Genomic DNA, 23,767 nt, shown 5'->3' with positions numbered 1-23,767 from the left:
CCCTGGTGGCCAAGAAGACCAGTGGGATCCTGGCGTGCATTAAAAGAAGCATGGTCAGCATGTCAAGGAGGTTAATCCTCCCCCTCTACTCTGCCCTGGTCAGGCCTCACCTGGCATATTGTGTCCAGTTCTGGGCTCCCTGGTACAAAAAAAAAAAAAAGACAGGGATCTCCTGGAAAGAGTCCAGCGGAGGGCCACAAAGATGATACGGGGCCTGGAGCATCTCTCCTGTGAGGAAAGGCTGAGAGAACTGGGTCTGTTCAGCATTGAGAAGACTAAGAGGGGATCTCATCAATGTTTTTAAATACCTGAACTGTGGGAGATAGAGGGACTTGGCCAACCTCTTTTCAGTGTTTGTGGGGACAGGACAAGGGGCCGTGGCCACAAAATGGAGCCCAGGAAATTCCGCACCAACATGTGAAAGAACTTCTTTGTGGTGAGGGTGACGGAGCACTGGGACAGGCTGCCCAGGGAGGTTGTGGGGTCTCCTTCTCTGGAGATATTCAAGGCCCATCTGGACGCCTCCCTGGGCAGCCTGATCTAGGGAACTGCTTTGGCAGGGGGGTTGGACCCGATGGTCTCTGGAGGTCCCTTCCAACCCCTACAATTCTGTGATTCTGTGATTTATTTCACAGCAGTAACCCAGGGAAAAGTGCACAAATGCCTCTCTGCATCCTCACTGCCAGCTCACGCATGTTTGCAATGTCATGGGACACACTTCACGGCATGAAGGAGCACCTACAGGCCACGGATGACTCCTTTGACACCAGGAAAGTTGTGGGATGAAGCACTGGGGGATGTACAAGGGGCACAGGCACCAGAAAACCTCAGATCACCACACAGGTTGGGGCTCAGGTTTGGAAGAGTAAGTGCGCACGGCCTGAAGGTGTCAAAGGGGTGCTGAGGAAAAAGCCAGGAACAGCAGTGGTGGCTGTCATGGGGTTTCACCCAGGTGAAGAGCAGTGTCAGGGCTTTGCACAAAGTGTGTTTGCATCTCTAGTATTGTCTTTTCCCTTATTGTTTTTTCCCTTCTTGCCTTTTCCCCTATAGTGCAGGGGGGCAGAGCCAGGAAAGTGGGAGCCCCACTTCTTGCGGGGGGGGGGGGGGGGGGGGCAGCCTTTTACCACAGGCTAAGAGAAGATAACAGAACAGCGGGTGAGCATTTAACAGAACCAAAATCCCACAATAGGGCTGGGACAACTACAATTTACACGCACAACCCCCGGGCGGACAAGTCAACCCGCGGAACCTTCCTCAGCAACCACCATTGCGCGCCGAACCCTCCCCTCCCCTCCCTTCCCTTCCCCGCCCAGGCGGCGTCCGCCATTTTGCGTCCCCCACACGCTTCCGCCGCGGCTCCTCCAGGGCCCGGCCATGGCGGCGGGCTCGGGGCTCGGGGGCTGTGGCCTCTGAGCCCCCCCCTTCAGGTTCCCTTTTTCTTCTTCTTTTTTCCCCCTTTTCCCGGTGGCGATGGAGTTCGCGGAGCTGATCAAGACGCCTCGGGCGGATAACGCGGTGCTGCACGGCCCCCGGTGCCCGGCGGTGCGCGGCACCCTGTGCCTCACCGGGCACCACCTCATCTTCTCGTCACGGCGCAAGGAGGGCGGCGAGGAGCTGTGGCTGCTGCACGCCAACATCGACTGCGTGGAGAAGAGGTGAGAGGCGAGTTTGTGCCGTTAACGGGGGTTCAGGTGGGAAATAAGGTGATATTTCTGCTCAGAAAGAGCAGTCAGGCGTTGGGACGGGTCGCCCAGGGAGGTGGTGGAGTCACCGTCCCTGGGGGTGGTCAAGGAGAGGTTGGACGTGGTGCTTGGGGACGTGGTTTGGTGGTGACATTGGTGGTAACATGGTTGGGCCAGGTGATCTTGGAGGGCTTTTCCAACCTGAATGATTCTGCAATTCTAAAAAATGGCTCACCGGAGGTGGAAGCTGAGGTCCTACCAAAGGGATCTGCCACGCAAAAGTGATGGCAGGACTAGGTGATGGGTTATCTCAGCCCCACATCACTCTCCAGCTGCTCGGCAGAGTCATCCCCGTACTCCTCCAGCCCCTTATAGAAATCAATAATACCCTTCTCATCATGCTCCTCGCTGGAGTGCTGTGGTAAAACTGGATTTTAGCTACAGCACGCCAATAGTATTTTAGTCTTGCCCGTGCTCTCTTGTTACAGGAGCTTCAGAGACAAATCTTAACGTAGTTTTTGTCAGTTTTATGTGTTCTGCTGCCCCGTCGTGCTTCCATCAAGCCGTTAACTGCCAGTCCCCTCTCATCTGGTCGTTGCGTTGTCTGCTGCACAGCCCCTTTTCCAGTTTGGTCATAATATATATTTATTTTTTAATTAAAAATTCAATTTCCTCTGCTCTTCTCATCTTTCAAAGCAATCCAGAAGATACATTTCCTCTCTGACAACAAGGCAGGACAGACCAGGCAGCAGCAGTTGGAGATAGCAGGCTTCCTCAAAATGGGTAAAGTGTTGGTCACACATGAAGTTTGTTCTGATTTCTTTCAGGGTTGGATAAATGTTGCTTTGTGGCCTGAGTGTGGGGAGGAGCAGGGTAAAACCTAAGGACGTCTGCTCCCATCTGCTGCTGCTCAGTCATCAGGGTGCTTTGGCCATGTCCTCAGTGCTGCTTGTACTAAACCAGGCATAGTTAAAAAGAAAAAAACTTATAGAGAAGGTTCTTTTATTTTTTTTTCTTCTTTTAGCCTAAAATATAAGTTAACATGAAGGGAGAAAGGAGTATTTTAAGCTTTGATGCTGGGGAGCGGTGCATTGCTAGCTCAGTGCATGATTTATAACGGAGCTAGCTGTGCCTGCCCGTCCCTCAGTCAGCTCTTATTGCCAGCCCCAGTTTCTAAAAGGTCCCTAGAGTGGGCACCTCCCTCCCGAGAGCAGCTCTGTGAGCATAATTGCAACGAAACTCTTCCATGCAAAAGGAAAGGAGACTGTATTCCTCTCGGTGCTGGAGAGGATGGCATAACAGGGCACTTTAAGCCAACAAAGACTGTAAAAAGCTCCAGTTTGGCACTGTATTAGTGCCTAACAGCTGTGGTTCTACATCAGGTTCCTCAAGTCTCTTCTCCCAGCTCTGTGATGTGAGTATATTCTGTGCAAAGTGGCGTTTTCCCCAGTTATCAGGTGCTCGTTGAGCTGTTTTCAGTGTTTCATAGTTTTTTTACAACTTAAATATGAGCTGTAGGGTGTGTTGAGAAGAGAAACAGTTTCTAGTGATGTTATGTGGAGGTTTTGCTGAAAGAATTGGGGAAAAGGGGAGCAGCCCCAGTGATGGATGCACTGTGGCTGTTACTTTGGGGATCTGTGAAGTAGTGCTGCAGTAAGCACAGACTGTGCTGGTGATGCAGAGCTTCTTGGTCAAAATGCCTCAATTCCTTCCTTCAGCATTACTAAACTAATAATGGGTTCTGGATTTTAACCTTTCCTTGCACAGAAGATCACCTGTAATAACTTCAGAACAAATTAGAGGCACATTTGTAGAGCTACAAAGCAACCCAAAGTGTAGCAACGGGTCTGCTCTTAGAGCTGGTGCAGCTCTGCCCTTCTTTCTGTGGTCTGTCCCCTGCTTAGTCCCCCAAGGGACTGAAACTTGGTCCTTCACTTCTTGCCTGTACCTGTTTCTTGCATCACCTTTGGGTGCCATGAGCACTGCCGTGGTGTGCAAGGAGACTTCGCTGCTTTTCCTTAGTTCACTGCTCTGCAAACAACAATCTGCATCGCTTCTGTGAGTGCTGCTGGCTACTTAACGTAAGGGAAACACTAGTTATCTGCTCAGATGTAGTCCTTTCAGATCTGCAGGGAGGACTGGAGAGGGCGTCTGTGTGCTGTGTTTGTTTTGTAGCAACAGTTCTGGGTTGATTTCCAGCTGAAGTTCACAGACTTACTGGGGGAAAAAAAACAACACAACAACAACATTCCTTTTCTCTTGCTTATTTTAAAGCAAAGCTGCGGTGAAAACCAACTCTGTCTTGTAATATGTCCACTCACTGCCACATCACAAGGGTGGAAGAGAAAAGCAGAGCACAGCTTGAGAAATACCAAATATTTCTCTGTTGTCATCTTTCCCAAACCCATATAACTACATACATACTGCAGAGGAATTACTACTAATGGAATTTTATCTTGCAGGCATGTGTTATGGGAAGAGCTCTTAATACCTCGTCAGACCTTAGAAGATCTTGCTCCTAAGAGGCTCTTTCTTCCTGTCTTGCTGCAGGTTTGTGGGCTCGCTTGGTACCATCGTTATAAAATGCAAAGATCTGCGAATCATTCAGCTGGATATCCCTGGCATGGAGGAGTGCCTGAACATCGCCAGCTCTATCGAGGTAAGAATTCATGGTGATAATCACACTTGGGTTCTAAGACTTTCCTCAGACCTCAGCCTTGGCTCTTCTCAGCCATGGAAGTCCTCACTGCTGTTGTGGAGGGCGAATGAGAATTGTGGAATATCTCTTTTCAATTGCTAAAACAAATTTGTTGTTTGTAGGTATTTAAAAAAAAAAACACTAAAACACTTCTGAATCAAGTATTTCCCAGTAGCATTTGGGAAAATGAGTTAGGGTGGAGCATGAGGAGGTGAAAACAAATTGGACCGAATAAATTTTCACGTGTCTCCAACAGCATTAACAACTGACTCTTTGAGTTAAAAGCTCAGTGGTAGGATATAGGAGGTATCCCATTAATTATACCTGTTCAGGATGCATCATTCTCATTCTTTGTTGCACTGTAAAATAGCACAGCCTGCACGATACTGTGATACTGTGCAGACAAATCCCCAGTTGTGGTTAAGTTGTCTGTTACCTCCTTTTTTTATTGTGTAACTCTGTTCTAAACTACCCTGCAGGTAAACTTAGTACTTCAAATTTAATAGTTTAGTTCTTTTGGATGACTTCAGCTTGCATCATCAGTATTAGAGGAAAACACCACTTCTTGTGTGTTTTAGGAGAGAAACAGGAGTTTGAATGAGTTTTAACCACCTGTTTATTTCTCTCAACCCTGCAGGCACTTTCCACGTTGGATTCGATCACCCTCATGTACCCGTTCTTCTACCGGCCCATGTTTGAGGTTGTTGAAGATGGCTGGCGCTCTTACCTGCCTGAGCAAGAGTTTGAGCTCCTCAGTTCGGTGGTAAGCTGAACCTAAAGGGTTGCACAGACACTGAAGTGCTTCACCCAGTGCCTGGGCTGGAAATCTGTGGGTTGTAATAGCTGACAGTGCCTGGGTAGAAAATGAGTGGTGTTCCTGGTGTTCTCTGTAAACGTCAGGTGTTTCTGCTCATGGTAAAAAAAATCCTGTTTGGAACTCAGATTTTGACCTGGTGGAAATGGAAATAAGAACTCAGGAAATGTTTGTCCTCTGGGGATGGCTTCCTGGCTGTAAGAATGAGTACAGGGCCTTTGCTCTGGGTTTGTTCGAGTCAAGGTTTCCCCTGGAGCAGGATGAATCTTTGTCAACCCCTGAACTGAAACAAGGCTGTCTTGAAAAACAAACAAAAACTTAAAAATGACGAATGAGTTCATAGCTCTCTAGGAAGATGACAGTGTGCACGCCCAAATCAAACTACTCTAGTTCACACAGGGGAAATACTGGCAGGGTTCACAAAGCAGGGCGTTTCCAGGTGCTGTAAACACACGTTGATACAATTTTGGTACCTCTGGGGTAGGAACTGTCCTTACAGAATTGCGTATTGTACCTCAAACTTCATTTTACGATGCTGAATTTGGTGCAGCAGGAGCTGCCTCCCTTGCAGGACTCCACCTGTTTTGATACTGCCTTGGGTTTGCATTTCTGTGTTCCAAGTCCTTCGCATTAAATACGTGAGCTTGCTGCATCGCTGATGTTCCTGAGACCACATCCATTAGTACAGCATCAAAGAACATCGATTTTTTTTTTTAAATATGCAATCCGGCTTGTCTGCAGGATTCGTCACTTCCTGTTTATGACTAATAACTGAATAATCTGATTAGCTCGGCCAGATTCATCTGATGAAATCAGAAAATTAAAGGAGTTTAGGGGTCTTTCTATTTTTGTCCCATAATTAGATACACGTCCCATCTTCACCTGCTGTCAGAAGTAATAAAACCTGACCTTTTCTAATAACTAACCCCACAGCTTGTGTTTTAATTCGGTTGGGTGAGTCAAACCTAAGATCAGAGTGCTCTCCTGTTTGGAGGCAAAGCAGCGGATGTTTTCCCAGCTCACAGAGGCATTTCAGGGAGAATCAGAAGGCAAGAAGTGGAAGTGTGCCCTCTGGTGAGAAGGGAGATCTTGCAAGAGCAGGATTGAGAGCAGCAGGAGGTCTCTCAAAGCTCAGTGGAAGCTTGCAGGAGATGGTTCTGTTCGTGTCTGTCTTCTGAACATAGATTCCTGGTAAGAAATACGAATATATTCCTTCCCAGGAATTGTTCTTTATAATTAAAAACCTAATGATTCATTCCTTTAAAATATATGTATCTAACAGCTGCTGATTAATTCTGGGCTTTTAACTTAGAATTTCAGATGTAACTTTTTTTTTTTAATACAAGAAACGGTCACAAAAGCCACATTAAGTGATTTACTTTCCCGGAACAACAGATAAAAAAAATGTTGTTGACCAAATATTTCTTGTTCTATAATTAAACTTTATTCTGGGACAGGCCAGAACAAGTAAATGGCTGATTTTCTGAAGTCAAATGAGTGGAATTCAGAAGCTTACTTCCCTCTCCCTTAAATCATCCATCTGGCTGTGTTGTGCTTCCAAATTACTGTGAGATGAGACTTTAAAGATGTTATGTTTAAATCTGAAAGGAGCAAAGAATGCAGAGGACAGATGATGTTTGCTTATCCAGCTGTTGTTTTTTTTTTCTGGAGGCACTGGGTACAGGAGACCTGGATTGGCTACAGGTACATCAGGTAAAATTTCTTTTAAAGAAAATCGCATTCCTCACTGTGCTCCTGCATAACCAGTGAGTAGCTGAATGGAATTAGAGTATGTGCAATGAAAACATTCCATTTTCTTCTGAGGAGTCGAGGAAAAGCTCATAGGTCAGGATGGAGAAGTTTCCCTTCTGCCAACTCCTACAGTTGCAGGGTACTCTGTGAGCTGTAACTCTGAAAACTCACCTTCCTCTTCAAAGTAAGGGAACGGCCCTGGGAAGCTTATAAAGTCACGGGATAATCAATGTGAAGATGCTTCATTGCCACGGAGCTGGGTTTCTTTGCCTGTTTTTTTTTTATTTATTTTAAATTCTGTTGTCAGCGTAGGAAAGCTAAGGGTTCTGAGCAGTTCCTCTGGTTTATCTTCTGTCCTGGAGTTCTTAAAAACAGCTGAATTTTCTGGTTTTGGTCTCAGCTTGCAGTGCAGCAGATAAAAGTGAAATACAGGTGGTGAGACAAGCTTCAATCTTTGCCTGTGTCTGTTTTGCTTCTTGTCTCTGCACCCTCTGTTAGAGGGCTTGGTGCCTTCTGGCCGTTCCTAGGTACTGACCTGTCATCACTGCTTGTAGTGGGTTTGCAGGATTCTGCTTTGCAGGATTCTTCTAGGTCTGTGAAGGCTTCTTGATCTGTCTTCTAAGGCTTGTTGTTGAGTTGTTTTACACAGTTTTGTTGAAAATTGCCTTTTCTATCAACTGCAAGCTCTTGGGAGGGAGAATAACTGTAGTTTTAGCTTTCCAGTACAGTAACATTTGAAAATTGCTGTCTCTGAACAAGTACCAGGACAGGCAAAGTAGAAAGAAGAGAAAGTTAATCCTGCACTGTGTTTAGGAAAACACTTCTCACTGCTTTTTTATTCCTCCTTTGGGGTCCTCTCCCCTGTGATCCTTTGTCACTTCAACCTCAACTGGAATTCGTCTTTTTCTCCTGAATCCCTAAAGCTCAGGTCTCTGGATTTCTTGCCGGGAGAAGTAACTGGTAACTTTGTACTTTCTCTGAGTTTCATGCAGCATAATCTGCTGCATGAAGATGAGGTCAACCTCTTCTTTCCCTGCTGTCTGTGCAGCTTCCTGCCTCTGCGTCTTCTACAGCACGTGCCTGAATTGCTAATTCCTCAGTCTGCCCATTAGTAATGGCAGATTTTTTCCAAATTGCAGAGATCCCAAGCAAAATCCACGAAGATGCTTGCACTGTTGGGTTTTACTGTCACTGAATTATAACTGGCTGACACAACGGTGTCGTCTGTGTCGTGTTATAAATGGTGAGGAGAGGAGGTTGTGAGCAGAGTTAAGTTACCAAGTGGGAGATGAATCAGGTCGATATTCTTCTATTCCTCTCGTGCTGGTGATATTGGTGATGGCCAAACTTTCAAAAAGCATGCTACAAGGTTTTGATTCTGCCCTCCCTATGTCTTACATAACAATAAGGTGTTTCAGTTCATTCCTGTATCACTCATACTTCTTAAATTGTGGACAAATTGCACATCGTATGAAATCTACTGTAATTTGACACCGGCACCCCAAAAAGCTGTAAAAACGTGGTTGTTGGCACAAAAAAGCACGAACTGTGACCGGCCAACCTCCCTTCTGTGATCCAGACACTGTTTCATCTCTACCTGTGACACGATTGCCAGAGGCAATTTAACTCTGAAAAAGGGAGAGCCTTTACCTTGTAAAACCGAGCTGTTCACAGGAGCTGTTTTGAGGGTAATGAATAATGAAATAAGCTTACAACAGACCTGTAGGTCTTCAGGTAGGTTGCTGAACACAGTGCTGAGCACTATTCTTGGTGACAATAACAGCCACGTGTGTGCTTTCCAGCATCTTTTTCTTAGGCTGCCACCAAAGGAGACAATTTTGCTGCATCCTGGGCCCCACGTTTCTTGTATTGCATCTGTTGATGATGAAATCATGTTGTGAGTCAAATCACCGTGTTTGTCTGGTGGAGATACTTAATTGCAAGTTGCATTTCTAGTTCAATGCTATTTTTTCACTGGACAAGCAAGGCAAGCAGACTGCTTTGTATAACCAGGTACAAGTAAGAGGTGTAAGGCCAGGGAAAGTATGCCTTTTTAAAAGGAAAGAGAAGAGACCTTTCTGGTCAGAGTTGTGGGGTTAGTGCATGTGAATCCAACCTTTCTGAATCAATTTTTGTTTTAATTTGTGTTCTGTTACTGGAAAACTTAACTGTTGTGCCTTTCTCTTCCTCTGATACCTGCTTTATTCCTGTAACTTTTTGTCTAGCTGAAGCTTTCTCTGAACACAAACGGGCACAGTTTTTTACAGCATCTTCAAGGTTTTTACCTGCTGCAGTTGCACAGCTTTTTACTGGTCCATACCAAAAATGCCTCATCTGAGGAATTACTGGGGGTCTTATTTGCTTTCTTACACTTGTGTCCTGTTTGGTAACTAAATATTAAAAAGAGACCTTAATAGCAGCTGCCTGTTCCTCTTCAAAAGACTTGATTTCATTTTAATTTTTTTGCCTTGAGCTTTCTACAGGCAAACCCAACTGTCATTCTGCTGCTGTTCTTAAGAGGTTAACACTGTTAAACTCCAAACATGCTTTAGAGGCTTCTGGGTCACTTTTTCCACCTAGGTTTTCTTTCAGCAGTTTTGGTTGGCTGTAAGGAGTTAGAGAATAAGAACCCAAGGACTGAACAAGCAGCCTAGCAAAGCCACCGCCCTGCTACCAGGTGCCCCGAGCTCTGTTCCTGCCAAGCTTTAGGCGCTGCTCTGCTGCGTTTTCCGTGCCTCTGGCAAAAATGTGTGCCTCGCAGCCACTTGATGGACCTACTGCTTGCTGAGCAGCCTCTTTGCTGCTGAGTGCAACTGCATTTGAGACCAAAGCTCTGCCTTGACTCAAAATCTGTCCCTTGAAAAATCCGTGAGGGCTTTTTGTCAGTGAGACCGCATGTTGACCTTTGGTTTTGCCTGAGGTGGTGCCTAGGCTTGTGTCTGACCCTGCGTACCTTGTAGCCTGAGCTCAGTGCCAGCTGCCTGGCAGAAATACCAGCGGCCAGCTGGAGGGTGCCGATGTTCAGCGGGTTCTTTCACAAATGTTTGGCTGCTGGGAGCTGAAAAATTATGTAACGGGAGTTCACGCTGGTGCTCAGACGCTGCTGTGGTACTAGGAAGTGCTTCTGGAGGAAGAACTGCCATGGTTTATGTTAAGCAGAGCCCACAGGAAAAAAAAACAACAAGCTGGAAGTATTAAGTTGCAACTTTTGAACCTCAAAGCAGCTTTGTCTTCTGGAGCTGATTTGTCTGCTAATGCACCGAATTCCTTTCTGACCACGGCAGCTAAATGGGGAGTTGTTGTGGAACAAATCCCTCAGGAACCAGGATGATCTTACAAAGCTTCACTGGCAGGAGAAGAGATGACTGCGTGCTGGTTAACGAGCAGAAGTGATTATGCTCGGGGACAACTGAGCTTTTATCTGTGGTGCAGATGGAACAGATCACCGTGTGTGCTTTGTTCTGAGTATGGAAGTTCCTCTTCGCGATTACATTTCACTCGAGCAGTAATATTCCATTTTCTGACCTAACCCTTGCAATTTCTTCCCTTTCAGACAGATGAATGGCGTCTGAGCTGTGCCAACAAGGATTTCTCTGTCTGTCCCACCTACCCTCCCGTTGTTATCGTCCCCAAATGCATCGATGACGAAGCGCTCCGGAAGGTCGCACTGTTCCGCTATGGCGGTCGTTTCCCAGTCCTCAGCTACTACCATAAGAAGAACGGGATGGTAAGTTGGGGTGGCTGGTGGCTGAACCTGAAGGAACCATGTGAACCTGCTCAGATCTCATCAGCCTCTCTTAACGAGCAGAACAGCTTGTGCTCTAACCTCAATGCAGTTCATGAGGCATTCACTCATTATTTTCCAGCTTATTTTTAAGTGCAACTGGTTCTGGGTGATGGAACGAGTAATCTCCATCCTAGAAATAGCTATTAGCCTGCTTGTTTGGGCGCGTACGCGGTGTGAGCTTGTCTCATCTTGCTCTTAGTGCTGGGAGCTTGTAAAGCCACCGCTGGCACCCTTTCTTGCTTCGTCTGCCAAGAGGCTTCACGCTGCAGGGATGGCAGAAACCACATTGTCATGTCTCTGGGTGGTGGGCCGGCTCCTCTGCAACGGAGGCACGATGACAGCAAGCGTGCCCGCAGCCAGCGCCGCTTCTGCTGCGTAACTGTCGATGGAGTGATGGGAACAATCTGTTCTCCCAGCCTCTCAGCTTAACACGTTTTGGGAAGAGCAAATTCTTGCTGTCGCAGACTTCGCCGCCTCTCAGCGAGCCAAAAGCTAATTGAGGCACCGATGCGCTGTAATTAAGAAATGCACTTTATGAAATCGCTGGGTAATTCTCTGTCTCTCTTGCTGATGTAACTTGTTCTGAGGATGCTGGGGTGTTCCGCTGGCAGCTTGCAGCCTCGATGCACGCTTCTGAGTCAAATGCTCTTAGGTGTTCTCGCCTCCTGTTGCCAAGATTTGTAAGGCCTGAGTGAGAGGACATCTAATCTGACCCAGCACTGTGCTACCTTCAATTTTTTTTTTGCCTTGCTTTTAAAATCAGCTCTCCACCACCTTCCTAAGTAGCGTTTTCTGCTCTTTTTCTGCTTCAGTGAAAGTTCTTGAAGGAAGACGTGTTCAGTTAGCCCTCTGAATTGTGCGTGTATCAAGTATGAGGAGCACAGTAGCATTTGGCTCTGCACTTGAGCTGACAGTAATGCTGTCTGTCATGTTGCTCTCCTGGCTTTGAGTTCTCAACTATAGCTGGGGTTGCCAACTGGCTGCCCTCACCTTTTAGTTGTTGGAGCTGTTGGGATGCAATAGCTTCCTGATTTGAAAAGTGTTTACCAAAGAAATCTCAGATAATAAACCTGTTGGACTGGGATTTATTAGCCTAGCCACTGAGTAAAACTGTGCCTAATAGTGTTAGTATATAAGTGACTAAAATACTGTAAAAATGGACTTGGAAAAAGCCCATCAGAATGAGCAGCCTAGAAATGTTGGTTTATAAAGGAGGCAGCAGCAGGGAGCCAGTTCAGTGGCTTGCAAAGATGATTCTACAGGAATAAAGAACAACTCTGTAACTTAGAAAGTGTCCGGCCAAGTGATTGCACAACTTAACGATTTCTATTTTTATTTTATTTTTTTTAACAAATTCTGTTCCTATGAGTAATTACACTTAAGAACTGAAGAAAAGAATTGAAAGATTCAGAGCAAGAGAGAACAGCAGCTTTTTGAAGAACCAGAGGAATTTGTGACAGTGTTTCTGTGCATCATGCTGCGCAGATCAGCGTGTTTGACCATCTAGATGCTGTGACTCAAACTCGAGGAGGATTTTGTTCTAAACTGAAAGCCACTGATGACTTGAGCCCCAAGTTTTAAGCCTTTCTGTCTCCTAATTCATGGTTGTTTGTCCTCCTCACAGGTCATGATGCGGAGTAGCCAGCCTCTGACAGGTACAAATGGCAGGCGGTGTAAAGAAGATGAGAAGCTGATTAACGCCACGCTGCGGCCTGGAAAGCGTGGCTACATCATCGATACGAGGTCCCTGAATGTTGCCCAGCAGGCCAGGGCCAAAGGAGGGGGCTTTGAACAAGAAGTGTACTACCCCCAGTGGAGGAGGATTCACAAGTGTATTGAGAGGTGGGTGAAACCACACAGTGGAATCCGTGGTGTTGAAGTGGCATTTGATCCAGCAGCACTTCAGTGCCCCTGGAAGGCGTAGTGTGAAACAAGACCAGAGAAGCAGCTGTATGCAGGATATCAGCTTTGCAGGGCTTGAGGACATCCTGCAACAACTGTAAAAGTGAAAATTTGGCCTTCCTCCCGCTACATCTTGCTAACATTCTTCAGAATTTAGCCAAACTTAGTGTGGCTCTGCATAGTGAAACTGAGTCTAGTCTAAAGTTTTCTATGTTACAGTGGGGTTGCAGCTCTACAGGTTAAAACTTGTAGTGTAGTAGAAAGAACAAAGCAGCACTTGAAGCCTGGCAGATGTTTGCTAGTGCCCATGCTGGGCTGCAGTAACACTCGTATGTGGTGATGGGAGTACAATTACTAAACACACCTTGCATGTGAAGGGTTCCTATGGCTGAACACACACAGAGGAAAAGGCTGCACTGTTGTAACACCTCATGGAGCAATTTGTTTCGAAAGTGAAGAGGCTGCCTGTGTCCAAAGAGTGGTGTTTTGGCAGTTAGCCACAGTTTGGGATTTCCAGTGAAAGTAGGCTTGCAGCATGACGAGCTACAACATCTATGGGGTCACACTTCCTGCTGTAAATGCACGCAAGTCTTAGTGCTGAATTTTGAGATGAGTATGTTTGTACGTTGCCCTGGTTGCTGTGATATTGCTGATATTTTCAACAATATTTTGCTCTTCCCGAAGGTTTAATATTCTGCAGGAAAGCCTCATCAAACTCGTGGAAGCTTGTAATGACCAGTCACACAACATGGACCGCTGGCTCAGTAAGCTGGAAGCTTCCAACTGGCTGACTCACATCAAGGAGATACTGACAGCAGCTTGTCTAGCCGCTCAGTGCATTGACAGGTAAAGTTTTTTTCAAAAAAACTTAAGTTTCTCATTTACTTCTTACAGTTTAATTATTAAATACTCTGTTTTCTTCAGGTGACATTTAGACCATTAGTAATTGGCACCGTGACTTAGCTTGCTTGCAATTTTGCAAGATATTATTTCGTCATCGTGGTGGAGGAATGTTCCATTGGATTTGCACTCTGGAGTACAAGCCTGAGGGAGGAAATGCTGACTGGGAATAGATACTAGATCAGCTAGGTGACATCTGTTCCTACACCTGATTCAGCCCCTCTGATTTAGTTTGTTTTACTGAAGGTTTAGGTGGGAATGCGCCCATCTGAAATACTGTGTGGTAGCCTGGCAAAGTGAGAACAGTCTTACTAAAAAATTGAGGGTATTTTTTCAGCTGAAAGTTTCCCGTACTCCACTTCCAGAGACTAAATCAATGGCATTTCTTTGTTTTCCTAAGGAATTGGTCCAGAGCTTTTGCTCTCAAAATTCTTAACTCTTTAGTCATATCTGAGCAATCTTGCTCATCCCTTATAAGTGTTTGTGACCTCTTTTAACCTGATGCTTAATAAATCCTGCTGATTTCACTGGCTTGTCCTCAAAATCTCTTCATATCTCAGGCTGGAGAGCAAAAACCAACAGTCAGGTGCCAGGGTTTGTAAAAACCAAATGCAGGGGTATAAATGTGGTGGTCTTGGGTCTGAAAGGGGAAGGCCCTTCTCAAAGCTCAGGGAACCTTAAGCTTTCCCTAACAGTCAGGAAATCGGTTACACGGATACACAAACAAGATGAAATGCAGTCTCATTGGTAAAACAGCATTACTGCATTAAAACATGAGCTGCTGTGCTTTTTAAAAGCACTGACAGCGTCTGCTTAGTTACAGGCTGTGCCAGGGAATGATTGCTCTTGATCAATAGCTTTATCTGGAACTCTTTCCCCTTGTGTACAGGGAGAAAGATCGGTGATGAAACTCGTCCGGCTTGCTGGGAGTGTAGGCAGTTTTGTCATCTTTCACCTCCTCTTTGCTTTTTCTGTTTGCCTGGCGTTAGGACACGCCAGCTCGGACCTGAAGCCTGGCCTGCCTCGCTCAGAGCCTGGTGGTTATGGGTGAGCTGATGAGAGCAGTTCAGTTATGTTGGCCCCAGGGCAGGAGTGGCTGGGGCAGATCTCTGGCGTATCTTAAATTCTGAAGGCCAGAAAGGTGAAAAGTGTTCCTGGCGTGCCCCACTTGGGGAGCACACAGGCTTGGCAGTGAAGCTTTGCAGTTAAGGGGCCTCTGCCACTGCCTGGGGGAGGAGGAGAGTATCTAAAGATTATCTATACTGTAGAGGCTCTGGGTTTATTTTAGACATAGGACTGTGGACAAAGATGTTGCAATGTTTAAGGTACAGATTTTTTTGTTTTTCTTTTTCAATTCAAAAAGCCGTAATGTCTGCAGCATGGTAGATTGATCTGGTTTACCCACACTTTGCTGATTGGCTTGGGTCTCTGCACAGAAATAAATCCAGCCTGCGGTTAATGTCCTTGCTAGGTGTAAGGATGGTGGCAGGAGTGAGGCAATGGGTCAAGGTTTGGGAGGAGTGAGGGTTGTAAATGCAATTCAATACCATCCTGTCCTTAATTCAGGAATACTTTAATTAGTTTGGATAGTGTATCCAAATACAGCCAAGGATGGAAGAAGAGGAGAGGGAATCAGTTGTGTTAGTGACAACTAGGGTGTGGGGAGTGACAGCACGTGGGCCCCCAACAATGTAGAAAACCCTTCCTGCCCCAGACTGTCCTGTTTCAATCCATTCCTCACGTTGTTCTCCTGCTTCACTTGTGCTGATGGTGAGTTGGGAAGCCTTTGTGCTCGTTTCCTAGACAAGCTTCCTTGCTCAGCGCAAACAATTCATCGTCCTTTCTGGATACCAAGCTCTGCCTCTTCTTTCTCCTGCACTGGCTTATTGGCTTTTCTTACAGTAAACCCCAGTTAAGGTGTAAATGTAGTTAAGCCTGGGTGTAAACAAGAATCTCATAGGTCTGTTGTGATGCTTACGTCCACAGGATATGTTCTACTCGTTCATACTGTTATTCCTTCCCACCTTTCTCACAGGGAAGGTGCGTCCGTGCTGGTTCATGGGTCTGACGGAACGGATTCGACACTCCAGGTGACTTCTCTGGCACAGATCATCTTGGATCCAAGGTGCAGGACCATACGTGGCTTTGAGGCTCTTGTTGTGAGGGAGTGGCTGCAGGTGAGTACCTGGGGATAGAACAGCAATCTGTTCTGTTCCCATTTGTGTTGAGAAATGGCCTGAGAGGCAGCAAACAAGTTGGGCCTTGTTGCAGCCCTGCTTCGTGTGAGCAGCCCTTGTCCGAAGGAGCACCATTAGTACTGAGTCATCTGTACCTCTGGCGTTCCACGGGGCTTGTATCTCTCATCTGAATTCTCCAGTTTGAGGGAGCTGCCTCTTGTGTGTCCAAGGTGCACGTTTCTTTAGAATACCAGAAAGACAAAATTTTAATTCTGCTCCGTGCTGTTGCAGCTCATGTCCTTAGACCGGTCCTTCAGTGCCCCTACACTAGTTTGCTCTTGATAAAATCCTCTGATCGATACAGTGCTGGCTACAGAGCCAAAAAAAAGGCAGAAATGCCTTTTTTTCTATGCCTTTTTAGACTGTGCTCACTAGCAATTTATCACTGGATGTTTGATGAAGCTACAATTGTAGAAAATAACAGGAATAGAGTCGTTGCGTGGACAGAACTGGCTCTGAAATCCTTGCTTTGTGTATTTACGTCCCTTTATTTTTGTGTGATGCTCTCTCTAGGCTGGCCATCCTTTTCAGCTGCGCTGTGCCCAGTCAGCCTACTCGAACACAAAGCAGAAGTGGGAGGCCCCGGTGTTCCTCCTCTTTTTGGACTGTGTGTGGCAAATCCTGCGTCAGTTCCCTTGCTCTTTCGAATTCAACGAACAATTCCTTATTATGCTCTTTGAACATGCTTATGCTTCGCAGTTTGGGACTTTCCTGGGAAACAACGAAAACGAAAGGTTGGTGAGGATGCTTCCTTTGAGCCTTGTAAATACCAGCCTGTATCTGGCAAGAAAAAAAAGTTTATAGGCCCAAAAAAGGTGATTGTGTGGTCTTCCGTAATGCAGGTGAGGTTCTTACAGTTAGTGATCGGTGGCAATATTAAGGGATTTTTCCCTTTTACAATCAGGACATTGTGAATAAAGGAATTTGCGGCTTGGTCAGGGAGAATTTGCCTTCTCTGAGTCCAAACTATTACCTTAGGTTGTCTTTTCTGTTTCCCTGCGTGGCCTTGAAAATTCTCCACCTTTCCTTATATAATCCCTTACACAGAAACACTTTCTGGGCAGGAATAAATGGTGAGAGTTCAACAGTGAAGTAAGCCTTAGCTGTGCAAAGCAAGCTGCTCAGCATCGGCCTGGAGGAGAAGGTCAAGGCAGGCACGGGCCAAAGCTGCAAAGTTTGGCTCTTAGCTGCCAGGCAGGGATGTGGCTTTATAGCCAACGCCCCCAGGAAAGGAAGGGTTTGCTTTTTATATCGTCCTTTAACTGCTGGAGGTAGAGAATGATGGAAGAGATTCTCTCACAAGGATCAAGATGTACTCATGTCCTCGAGGATCTGGGTATTTTTTTGGTTGCGCAGTAGTAAAACTTCAACAGAAAGGCCCCCAAATCCCTTTAGATATAACCTGTACCTCAGAGAACTGTGATTTTACTGTGCTGAGGTTCTGAGCACATGCTGTGAACACTCAGATGAGTGCACTTGTGATTATTTTTTTTTTTTAAAGGAAGAAGCTGAGATGTGTTCTGCTGGAGTCTGCCTTGCCAGGTAGTGTTAGGCCTCTTGCTGAGCTTGCTTGTGGCCTTTAAGGCACTTGAGCAGACCTAGCTTCTGAATTCTGGTCCCTTTGGATGCTGTGCTCTACCAGTGGGGCAATTCTGGAGTCCAGGAGCCTCCCAAGACAGTTGGGAGCAGCCAGAGGTTTAAATTCCTGTTTTAATCTTAGGCACTTCTGTTCTCAGCTCTTCAGACTCCAGGAAGACCGTGTCTGTTGGTCTCCCACTAAACTGAAGATCACTGAAGGAGCAGAAGGAAAAATCAGAGCTGATAATACAAAAAGGCAGTTTGAAACCTTCTAGAAACCTCTCTGCCCTTCAAGTAACCTTTGCTTTTAGAAGAGACTCTCCTGCTTTGTGCTCAACTGGTCAGGCTGCAAAGCTGTATCAGATTTAAAACTAGTGCAAGAAAATCTGAAGGAGTACTGAACGTTACATGTAGAACCTGCCTGTCATGTTTGGATGTCCAGCTGTGAGCAGAAAATGTTTGAAGTCTGATGTTAAGCTTGTTCTGTCTGAAGTATTCACAGGAACGATGAATCTCCTGCCTGGGTGGCAGCTCAGTCAGAATGAGGTTTGCCAGAATTTAGGGAATGAAAACAAACCCCTGTTTAACTCTGGGAAGTGGGTTTGGCCTAGGAACGTGGACTTTTCTGTGCTCTGATGCTTCCTGCCACCAGAGGGACCCAACGGGACGTCCCCATTGCACAATTCTATTTTACCAGAGGGATTAAATCCCTTTCTAAAACCTGGCAGGCCAGCCTTTTTGGGGAGGTGACTGATTCTTCACCAGGACAGAAGGCAACTATCTCCCAACCAAGTTGTAAATGTTATTTTCTCATCTTTTCTTTGAAAGACATTGCTGAGTAAACCGCTTCAGGTTTCCACCAACCCCATGTTTTGTTGAGGAGTGGTACAGAAAGGATTAGCAGGAATGTTCACCCTTGGTTTGTCTGGGCTGGTAGCACACAGGAGTGCCTGTGGCAGTCTAATCCGCACGTTTCTGACAAAACAAAATGAGTCTTAACAGCAGGAAACCGAAAGCTAATTTGGTCCTTTGGGTTTACCAGGTCTAAGCTGAAGCTGACACAAAAGACCATGTCCCTGTGGTCCTGGGTGAATCGGTCTGAAGAGCTGGCCAGATTCAAGAACCCGCTTTTTGAGGCCAACAGCCTTGTCATCTGGCCCTCTGTTGCCCCGCAGAGCCTGCAGCTCTGGGAAGGTAAGGCAGCCTGCCTTTTTCTGTTATGGGCTTCCTTTTTCTGTTACTGTGTGTCTTGTGGCTGCTCGTAAAGCTTCCGTCCACTCCTCTTGTCTCTGCTCCATGCTTAGTCTGCCTCAGCTGGTGATCTCACTCCCTTTGAAATCTATTCCAAAATATTTCTGGCATCCCCAGCAGCGTAATGCTTTCTCCTCGAGTTTGGCAAGTTCTTTCCCTGGGATCGTACCAAGCCTTCCTAGTATCACTTAACTTTTTAGCACAGTACTTCCGCAGTGATGTGGCCTTATTTATATATATTCTGCAAGCTTCAGTTTTTTGTTCTATACAGAAAAAAGACTTTTTTTTTCTCCTTTTTCTTTGCCAAAGTTTGTGCAGTAGGTTTTCTGCTGCAGAAACTTTCTCCATTCCTTGTCTGCTAAAAAGTTAACAACAACGTAGTCAGCAGGCAGTCATGGCAAGCTAGAGAGTAAGTATGGATTGGTCTTCATCGGTATATGAGGAAAAAAAGGAAGGCGAAAAAAAATGCTTTTATTTTTTAACCTCACTTAATAGAAAGGTCAACTCTGGAGGTTCAGTATTGCTAAGTGCTGTTTAGGGGAGATTTCTGTTTTTAAGAAAAAAAAAAGTATACGTTGTATGCACATTACTTGAAAGCAATGGAATATGAACAGCACTTCCCTGCTGTAACGAAAAAGCCTCCTGATTTTTTCTGTCTCTGGGCTTTCAGGTGTCTTCCTTCGGTGGAACAGGCCTTCCAAATTCCTCGATGAAGCCCAGGAAGAAGTGCTCAACATCATAAACTACAACAGGGAACTTCAGGCAAAGGTGAACGCGTTGAGGAGGCAGCTGGCAGAGCTGGAAACGGATGACAGGATGCAGGAGAACCTGTGAGCTGCCAGGGCTTTGCCTCAGGTCTTTCTTTCCCAGTTCCCTTTACGTTAAAAGACTAAACGTGGAAAGTGCATGTATTGCAAAGTCCTCTGGTACAGCTGACCCTGCCTTCCCGCTGCTGAAACCTTCACACTATGTACCTCCCTGCTTTTGGGGAGGGATTTTTTTTTTGTTTACAGAAGATGCACACAAGCGGGCATAGTGTCCTCTCTCTTGGCAGCTTTTCTGTCTCTAAATTGTGTTCAGTGTCAGTATAAGCTGGAACTCTTTACCTCCACCCAACGGTATGGATGACCAGGATGGGCCGAGAGATGGGATGTTTCAGACTTACTTTGGACTTCATTTCCCTGAACTCTCCAAACACTCTTTGCGGGGTTAAATGATGAAATTCTGTATAGATAGGGAAAGGCATTCTGTCCGAAGGCACCTTTTCTCCTCAGGAGTAGGTAAGGCAGCTTAGTTCTTTAGTTCCCTAGGTAATGCTATAATCTAACTACAAGCTCAACCAGTCTATACGACGTTTTCTGTAGCCTTCATATCTAACACTTGTTTGTTTCTTTTTTTTTTGTGGCTTGGGAGCCGTAGGTTAAATACCAAACCAGAGTAAGAAATTCAGTGCAATACAGGACCAAGGTGTAAGGATTCTGCTGCTAATGTTTAAGCCATGACCTTCAGGTGGAATTGTCCCTCGTGGACAAACATCTCCTAAGGAATAACAAACTTTTTTTTTTTTTTAATTCTACCTGGAAAACACAAAGGTGAAGCGGTTGGTGGAGGTGTTCACTTGCTAAACAAAACTGATTTGAAGCTTTTCTTTTTGAGCTACTGCCCTCTTGAAGCTTCTGACCGCACTGGCTGTTTCTGTACATTTGAACAGGCTCACGGCATTGCCAGGGTGCCTGAGCAACACTTAATCTACAGCTCAACAAAATATTTGCACTCCATTCAGTGCTTTTTTTTTCTTTTTTTTCTTTTTTTTTAACCTGTCTTAGACACATTGTAAAACATCAAAAGCAGGATTTGGGAGTTAATGTGACCTAACATCCCAGGTTGCTGCTGCAGGTTGAAAGGCTGTCACACTACAGAAATGTTCATAGTGTAAATCACTCGCAGGTGCTGAAACTGCCTAAAGATGCTAGAGAGAACTTCTTATTTTGTAGTTACTTGTTCCTATGACTGCAGTCTGCTTTGTTACAAAGTTCGTGGGATTTGCTAGCAACTTTTTTCCTCCTTCAAAAAGGCAGGGAAGAACGGGCTGGCATTTTAACTCATCTCAACGTTTGTTCAGCTCGATTCTGTTGGCACATGACTTGAATTAAAACAGTGCATGTGGCTGGAACTGTTATTACAAGTTGTTTGCCATCAGCCTGATTGGGCTGAAACAAGTGGAGGTGTGTTGGGTCAACATGTCTTGATCTCTTTGAAAAGTGTTGAACTTCCACACTTTTTTTTTGGTGTTCTGGAATGAAGCTGCCTTTACCTAAAAGCCACTTAATATAAAGATAGATGGGACATCGGGATCTGTCTTGTCTTGGAAGTATCTGGAGAATAGTCTTCTGCAAAAATTGTATAGCCACTAAAAATACTTGTTAAAGTGTTCCATAACAAAGAAAACTACTTGTGACAGTGATTTTTAGACACTCCCTTGATACCTTTTGTTCCAGTCCTTATTTCCTTATTTATTTATTTTTGTTGAGTAGCCTAAACTTAGTCCTAAAGCCATCTCAATTCAGAAGGAAAAAAAAAACCAACAAACACCCAGCTGTAATACCAATTTCTTCCGATTTCTTACGTATCGAGAACAACAGATGTGTGTTCAGTGAATCAAGACTAACATAGGGAACACTTCTCAGGGTAGCTGGTGACCTTTACTGCATGACAGCAGAGATTCAGGTTGGCCACGCCTTCCTTCCGCCTCCAAGCTCCAGATTTTGGAGCTGCCTTCTGGGTGCATTGCAAATGAGAGCCCTGAGCGTTAACTGCTCTCCCTTTAAAATTACAGCTGCGTGCTCTGCACCTGCCTGGATGTTGTTCCCCTATCCAATTCGCAGCTTCTGCTGTTCCTGCACATCTGAAATACGTGATCACTACTCAGAGAAGGGTTCAGAAGGGACTATTTTCCCCATAATAGACTACACATAAAACACGCTTAAAGGTTATGCAGTTTTCTAACATAATAATTATATATTGAGCTAAATAATAGAGAAGCAAAGAGGGTTGGTTTTTTTTTTTTTTTTTTTTTGATCTAATTGCCTGCCTGCTCTAGTCTCTGGGAAACTGCAGGCATCTGAGGAAAATGGGTAACCAGCTGTGAGAGCTAACAAAAGGCAGAAAATTCCCTCCAAGCTGGCATTTCATCCCCGACTTGTGTTTCAGGACTGATTCCACCCCAGTGCGTGCACCTTGGCTTCGTGGCAGTGTGGATCTTAACGAGAATCCCCTGGTGTCATCCTGAGCAGTGACAGCAGGTTGTCCCACCCCCTGGTTCCTCTGCCACGCGTCACCTTGTGCTCACAGCAAGCAGCAGGAGCTGGAGGGCTGAGTTAACCCACAACCAGTCACCTCTGTGCCACGTTGCAGTCCTGCAGGGTGTTGCGTGAGGTGGAATTGAGACGAGATCTCTCCTGGGAGTCCTCTCCTGGGTTCTCAGACCTGTGGCAGGCCACTCGCACGGTCTGTTTGCCTTTTCATTCCCAGTGTTTTCCAGTTTCAAGCCTGGTGGCTGCTGGTATCACGCAGTGGAGCAGCGCCCCTTCTTTCCTTACCCGTACGCCCACCCTATTTATTCACTTTGATCAGCTTGCTTCTTGTTAGCCCGCTGCACTCGCCCCGTGGAGTCAGTGACACGCTGCTTGCAGTCACCCGTGTCTTTCTGAGCATCGTGGCAGTGCCCAGCTCTGCCTCAGCTGCCTGTGTCTACTCTTTTGCACCCCCGTAATAAGCTGGACATCGAGGGGCCCCTTCTCCAAGCTCTGGGGTCAGTCGAGGCGGGGACACTGCCATTTACCCAAAAAAAAAAAAAAAGGGAAAAAGAACTAACTTGCACAGCTTTCACGAACACAAAGGGAATACGTACCTTCAATATCCTGATTGTATCGATCTAACTCCTGAATGTGGCGACCTGGTTAAGTGCACGGCGTCCACGTTGCATACGATGTAACTCAAATTGCACTGTACGGCGTTACCGGCCTCTGTCTGCTTCTCTCAAGCCTTGGAAAGGTTCCTACGGGTTCCTCTACGGGGGAAGGTGTCCGTAGCAGCACTCCTTTTGTAACCGTGGCACTGAATAGCATGGCATGATGTCTGCTATATAGATTTTGTGCAAATTAACAGCTAAGTGACGAGTGCACTTCTGTCCAGACATCTGGGATTGTTCATTGGCCTTGGCTGCTGCGTCAGTTTTCGTTTTAAAACAAAATGAGTAACAGGGCTGGGAGTTTTGTGCTATTGTTAGATGTATGCTGTATGTGTACAGAACCCTAGCTGCTGTGGTATTGAATATATTGCAAAACAAACAAACAAACAAAAAAAAAAAGTAAAACTCGAGGAAAAATCACAATGGCTGAAATTGCTCAGCCATTTGAGAGCAGAAAACCAGATACGAAGTGGCTGTAAACTTTGCTGTAGATATGTTGAGAACATAGTAGACTTGTCTGTTCAAATTAAAACCTTGAAGACTCTAAAATTCTTTAATTACGGTGGTGAATCTCCTTTATTAGCGCTGCCTTCGCTTTCCATTTGGGGGGGTGTGTGTGACTTGGGTGTAAACACTTGCCTGAAGCTTTTTTATTTTTCCAGCTCATTTGCTTTTTCTCCTAGAGCTCAACACGGGCTGTGGTGCTAGAGAAGGAATTTGTGCTGCAGGGCTGCATGAAAAGGTTGAGACCCCGAGTCTCTGCACAGTTTGCAGAGCTCTGCTTCCACGTTTTTGGCTCTTTGACACCAGCCCTGCACGTGATGAATAAACAAATTAATTAGCTACGATTTTTAGCTTCACAGAATAACAGAATTTTCTAGGTTGGAAGAGACCTCAAGGTCATCGAGTCCAACCTCTGACCTAACGCTAACAGTCCCCACTAAACCATTTCCCTAAGCTCTACATCTAAACGTCTTTTGAAGTCTTCCAGGGATGGTGACTCCACCACTTCCCTGGGCAGCCTGTTCCAGTGCCTCACAACCCTTTCAGTGAAGAAGTTCTTCCTAACATCTAACCTAAAACTCCCCTGGCTCAACTTAAGCCCATTCCCCCTCGTCCTGTCACCAGGCACGTGGGAGAACAGGCCAACCCCCACCTCGCTACAGCCTCCCTTGAGGTACCTATAAAGAGCGATA

At 45.7% G+C, this 23,767-nt stretch overlaps 1 protein-coding gene across 4 annotated transcripts; it reads left to right on the top strand.

Annotated features, from left to right (window-relative positions):
- The first annotated feature begins 1,312 nt into the window (after positions 1 to 1,312).
- On the top strand, positions 1,313 to 23,128 carry MTMR9 (myotubularin related protein 9). 4 transcript variants are annotated; one of them, XR_014691333.1, is made up of 11 exons: positions 1,313 to 1,655; positions 4,233 to 4,341; positions 5,018 to 5,143; positions 10,500 to 10,673; positions 12,358 to 12,575; positions 13,320 to 13,481; positions 15,571 to 15,712; positions 16,286 to 16,506; positions 18,393 to 18,544; positions 19,272 to 19,881; positions 21,812 to 23,128. XR_014691333.1 is itself a non-coding variant. In XM_084514264.1 (11 exons), the coding sequence occupies exons 1-10, from the start codon at positions 1,471 to 1,473 to the stop codon at positions 19,433 to 19,435; spliced, it is 1,653 nt and encodes a 550-aa protein (XP_084370390.1). In that variant the 5' UTR covers positions 1,313 to 1,470; the 3' UTR covers positions 19,436 to 19,456; positions 21,812 to 22,540. The 4 variants fall into 4 exon arrangements, 3 of the variants coding, with proteins under 3 accessions (XP_084370390.1, XP_084370388.1, XP_084370389.1); XM_084514264.1 differs by having other exon boundaries at positions 19,272 to 19,456; positions 21,812 to 22,540; XM_084514262.1 differs by having other exon boundaries at positions 19,272 to 19,431; positions 21,812 to 22,037.
- Positions 23,129 to 23,767: the final 639 nt, after the last annotated feature.

The sequence above is a fragment of the Aythya ferina genome (assembly GCF_964211825.1).
Source record: "Aythya ferina genome assembly, chromosome: 3".
Taxonomy (NCBI): Eukaryota; Metazoa; Chordata; class Aves; order Anseriformes; family Anatidae; genus Aythya; species Aythya ferina.
The sequence above is the reverse complement of the archived record's forward strand: the minus strand, read 5'-3'. Positions and strand labels throughout refer to the sequence as shown.